Below are 4,655 nucleotides of genomic sequence, written 5' to 3'. Positions count from 1 at the left end.
CCCGCCGCCGCCGCGGGTATCCCTCCGCCCGCGGAGAGGTTCCGGCGCGGCGAGGCGCCGGGAAGCAGCTAGCCGTTGCCCAGCTGAGCGCTCAGAGGCCGCCTCGGGGGCGCGCCCGCCGCCCCGCGCCCTTCCCAGGGGCGCGCCGAGCTGGTGGGCGCGGACTCTTTGCCCTCTCAGGGCGGAAGGAGCGCGCCCGGACGGAGTCGGAATGTGTGACCGAAGCAGAGAGGGGGGAGCGGCCGCACGGCTCAGCGGCCCAGGCCTGCCCGGCTGCGCCGCGTGTCGCTCCCGCACCGCCCGCCGCGGCGGCCTGGGCCCGCAGGCCTGACTCCGGGGGCCGGGGTTGGTTGGCGCTGTGCGGCCGCGGGCTTCCCCGGCGCCTTCTGTCCTCCCGCCCACCTCAGCTCTCTCGGGCTGTTCTGCTGTTTTAGTAGTTGAGTGAGTGCCGTGAGTGGGGAGAGGAAACGAGCGGGGACCCACCCGGCGGGCGCTGACCTGCGGTCGCGGCTCGCAGAGGGTCCGCGGCTCCGAGCGGGTCGGCGGGAGGGCTTCCAGCCTGCGAGGAGCCGCGCCTGCCCGCCGAGGCTGCTCCGCATTGCGCCGGGCGGAGGACGAGGGCACCCGCTGCGCCTTCTCCAAGTCCGAGGGCGTCTGCTGCGTGCCAGCCCGCCTGGCATTGGGGGCCGTGCGTGACAGATCGCCCGCGCGCCTCTCCGCGAGCGAAGTGAGGACTTGGACTGGGAGTGTCTAGCATGCAGATGTGCGGGGCCGCGCTGGAGAGCACCGTGAGGTGTTCAAACGCTTGAAAACAGAGGTGGTGCTCTAAGAAATCTGTCAGAAACCAGTGCAGAGTGGGTAAAACCAGAAATGAGCCTCTGGCCAGTGCAAGCCTTTGCTGAAATAACAGCCTAACTTAACCGGAAAACCCCGGGAAGGTAGTGTCTGGCTGGCCCCTGTCTAAAGGAGGAGACACCATGCTGGGTGAGAAACTGGCTGGCAACGGAGATCCCTGCATGTTTCCATCAATGCCATTAAATATTTGAATCGCACAACTAAGTATTTTACTTTGTTCCTACAAGGACAGAGGGCCTGGGCATAAGAATAGCCATTTTCCTTGGCATTTTTCATTGTAAACGAAAGCATTGTTATCTTGGGTTTCATACTTGAGCTTCTGGTGAGCATGACTCAGCTCTTTGGCTTTGGTACCACAGAAGTCAGATCCTGAATGTAGGAATGCACCAAGATAAATGCCATTCCCAGACAGATAAATGCTGTCTTAGCCAGCTTTCTCATACCCCAACTCTACCATGCCCCCCTGGCTCTCTTCTACAGGAAGGGATCTACAGATGGATCACGTGCCAAAACATTGTGAAGATTATGGGACATTTGCGATTTAGTTTCTGATTTACTCGTAAAACCTTTAAAGTGGAAAGGTTCTACTAGAGCCCAAGGAAGAGGAGGGCAGGGCTGAGAGGACCACATTTCTCCGTGGGGGAAACAAGCCTGAGATGCAAGTGTCTGGCATTTTTGAAAGGAAAGCAGGTTCCAGTTTTACCCCTGAGAAGAAGGAACATACCTGAAGCTGGCCTGATTGTGAACAGTAACAATTGGTCTTAAAATGATTACCCAGCAGTTAGCTAGCAAAGACTCTAGAAAGAGAAAAGTTCTGGAAGAAAGGGAAAAATGCCTTTCTTTAAGATGTAATAGGAAAAGCTATTGGGTGAGGGAGAAGACAGCTTCAAGAATGGATCACTGGGGCCGGGGAGATAGCTCAGTAGAATAAGCGCTTGCTTGGCAAGCACAAGGGCCTGAGTTCAATCCCCGGTTCCACCAAAAACAAAAAAACAAAAACAAACAAAAAAAGAGAATGGATCACTGGACAGTGTCTATGCAGAACCACAAGATTTGAGATTGTTAAGTAGAAGATGCTGATTGGTTTGACTTTTAGAGATTTTTTTCTGTTTTCATATTTTAAATTTGGAACAGATGGTGCTTTTTCATAGCTTCCAAGTCAATAAGGATATATTTTATTGTATTGATGTTTCAGCCATTTCAGTGTGGAAAGAAACAGGAGTTGAGAAGGTATATATCAGTTATTTGGGAAAACCATGATGGCCTATCATTTTATACATAAAAGTAAATAATTGGTTTTAATAGGTGAATTCATCATTTTGCTTGATGCAGTTCGTATATAAAAATCAATTGTATTTCTATATATACTAGCACTAACCGATTAGAAATAATTTTATTAATGTGATACTACAGTATATACAAACATTAAAAAGTACCTAATATCTAACAAATTACCACAAATTCTGCACAAAATAGACTTTTTTTTTTTTTTTTTCGGAACTCAGGCTCTTGCGCTTGTCAGGGAAGCGCTTATTTTGCTGGGCTATCTCCCTAGCCCCCAAAATAGACTTTCACAGGTAACAAACTGCTTTTTCACAGGGCTGTAGTCTGCAGTCCAGGTGACAGAGCTGTCTGCCCTCTTAATGCTTGGTTCATAGCTGCTCTGCCTTTTTCGGTTTTTGTCATTTCACTCTACCCTGTGTTAGTCTTTGTGTTGCCTTTTCTCTGTCTTACATTTTCCTCTATCTACCTCACATGAGAACAGTGTGATGGGGCCTGCAAGATAGCTCAGCGGACTAAGCGCCTGTTTTGGCAAGCGCAGGGACCAGGGTTTGATCCCTGGCATAGCAGGAGCAGGGCATGCCTTACTCCCAGGGGCGCTGAACCAGTGACTGCAGGCATGGTGGCACTCACCTGTAATCCCAGCACTGGGAAGGCTGAAAATGGGAAGATCAGTACGAGTCGAGCTGTGTAGTGAGATGTGTAGTGCTTGATGCAGTGTGTATATAAAAATACATATATGAAAAAAAATAAAAAACCAAACAGTATGATGGCATTTAAGGTCTACCTGGATAATTTAGAATCATTTCTTCATACCAAAATCCTTAACCACATATGCAAAGACAGTATTTAGAGGCTCAAGGGATTGAGACCTGATATCTTTGGGACTATGACCTAGTATAGTACACCATACTTTGGAATGAATTCTTATGAAAGATATGTAAGAACTCTGTTGCTAATTATATCACTGAAAAAGTTAGGGGAGATGCAAATAAATGGTTATACTATTCTTACAGATTGGAAAGGTCATTATTATAACTGTGTTAGTTTTATGCATGTCAACCTAAACATTTAGTCTGATCTCACCCAGTAGATTGTATATGTGTATAAATTGACTAGCTGACTAAGATTAATGTGCAAATTTAGAATGCCAAGAACAACCAAGACAATCTAGAAGGACAAAATTAGAAGATTTATCTACCTGATACTACAATTTAAAAATATTATAAAATTGAATTAGTGCAATAGTGGCATAGAGATAGAAAGAGATCAATAAAACCAAATAGAGTCTCCAACCACATGTTTATAGGAATATTTTATTTAAACAAAGGTGACACTGTAGTAATGTAGAGAAAATTGGACATTTCAGTAAGTGGTTCTGTGGCACCTGAATGTGTGTGGGGTTCTTATTACCTACTCATACAAAAAACAAAATCAATTCTAAATAGGTAGATGTAAATGTAAAAATAAAGCAGTGACTTTATTCTTTGGGTAATCAAACATTTCTTTTTAAAAATGCAATATTTGGCTGGGGAGATAACAGTCTAAGCATCTGCCTGGCAAGTGCAAGGACCTAGGTTTGATGCCTAGTGCCACATCAAACCTGATACCACATGCTGAGCAGCCCCAAAACCATGGGCATGTTGGTGCCTGCCTGTAATCCCAGCACTGGGAAGGCTGAGACAGGAGGATCACTGTGAGTCCAAGCTGCATAGCAAGACCCTGTGCCAGATAAATAATTTTTAAAAATCAGTATTCAAAACAAAACAGCATTCTACATACAGAAAATAGTATGAGAAAGGCAAAGAACCTTGAATGAAGCAGTTAGGCAAGCTGGATATGTAATTAAAACCAGGGCTGGAAAGAGAATTTGGTAGTGGTTGAGTGATTTTAGGTAACTATGACAAAATGCTTTAGATTAATTTACAGACAGTGGAATTTATTTCTTACTGTTCTAGCAACTGACAAGATGAAGGAAGTCACCAAAAGGTTCTGAATCTGATAACAGTTCTCTCCATAAATGGGGACTTGGTGTTACTGTCATGTTCAACTGAAGTATGACTTTCCCAGCAGACAACCCATTTTTCAACAGCCACTTTATTCTCAGGAAAATATCAAACTCAGCACAGGTGCTATTGCCCTTGGCAAATGTGGGGTAGGATGTAAACAAGAGCTAAGGCAGAGCACAGAATCTTCCCAGAACCGGACACTAAGGACTCTGACCATTGATAGACCAGATACTCAGAACTTTGCTTACTCAGACCTTCTCACCTAAAGTCTCTTAGCAGATCCCCTCTTGGTCACTTCCTATAAAAGTGGCCCCACTTTCCCATGCTCCCCATGAATGGTTTATTTGCCCTCCATCTGCCTGCACCCAGGTATATTAAATCTTATGCCTTATCACCTTCATGAAAACCCATCGAGTGGTCTCTGCCTCCCATCCTTCCTTACAGCTACATCTTTTATGAATTACAAGGGGCAGGACAGCTCCCTTCACCTCTTTGCAGTGGGCACTAATC

General features: G+C 46.1%; 1 protein-coding gene across 1 annotated transcript in view; it reads right to left on the bottom strand.

Annotated features, from left to right (window-relative positions):
- Rcor3 (REST corepressor 3) overlaps positions 1 to 1,753 on the bottom strand; it is a 59,963-nt gene extending 58,210 nt beyond the window's left edge. Inside the window, exon 1 of the mRNA XM_004641167.2 lies at positions 499 to 1,753. Within this exon, the coding sequence (XP_004641224.2) occupies positions 499 to 757 (259 nt within the window). The 5' untranslated portion in view covers positions 758 to 1,753. The remainder of the gene's footprint in view (positions 1 to 498) is intronic.
- Positions 1,754 to 4,655: the final 2,902 nt, after the last annotated feature.

This window comes from Octodon degus, unplaced genomic scaffold, assembly GCF_000260255.1.
Source record: "Octodon degus isolate 3935 unplaced genomic scaffold, OctDeg1.0 scaffold00131, whole genome shotgun sequence".
NCBI classification, from domain to species: Eukaryota; Metazoa; Chordata; class Mammalia; order Rodentia; family Octodontidae; genus Octodon; species Octodon degus.
This window is presented reverse-complemented; position numbering and strand designations above follow the sequence as displayed.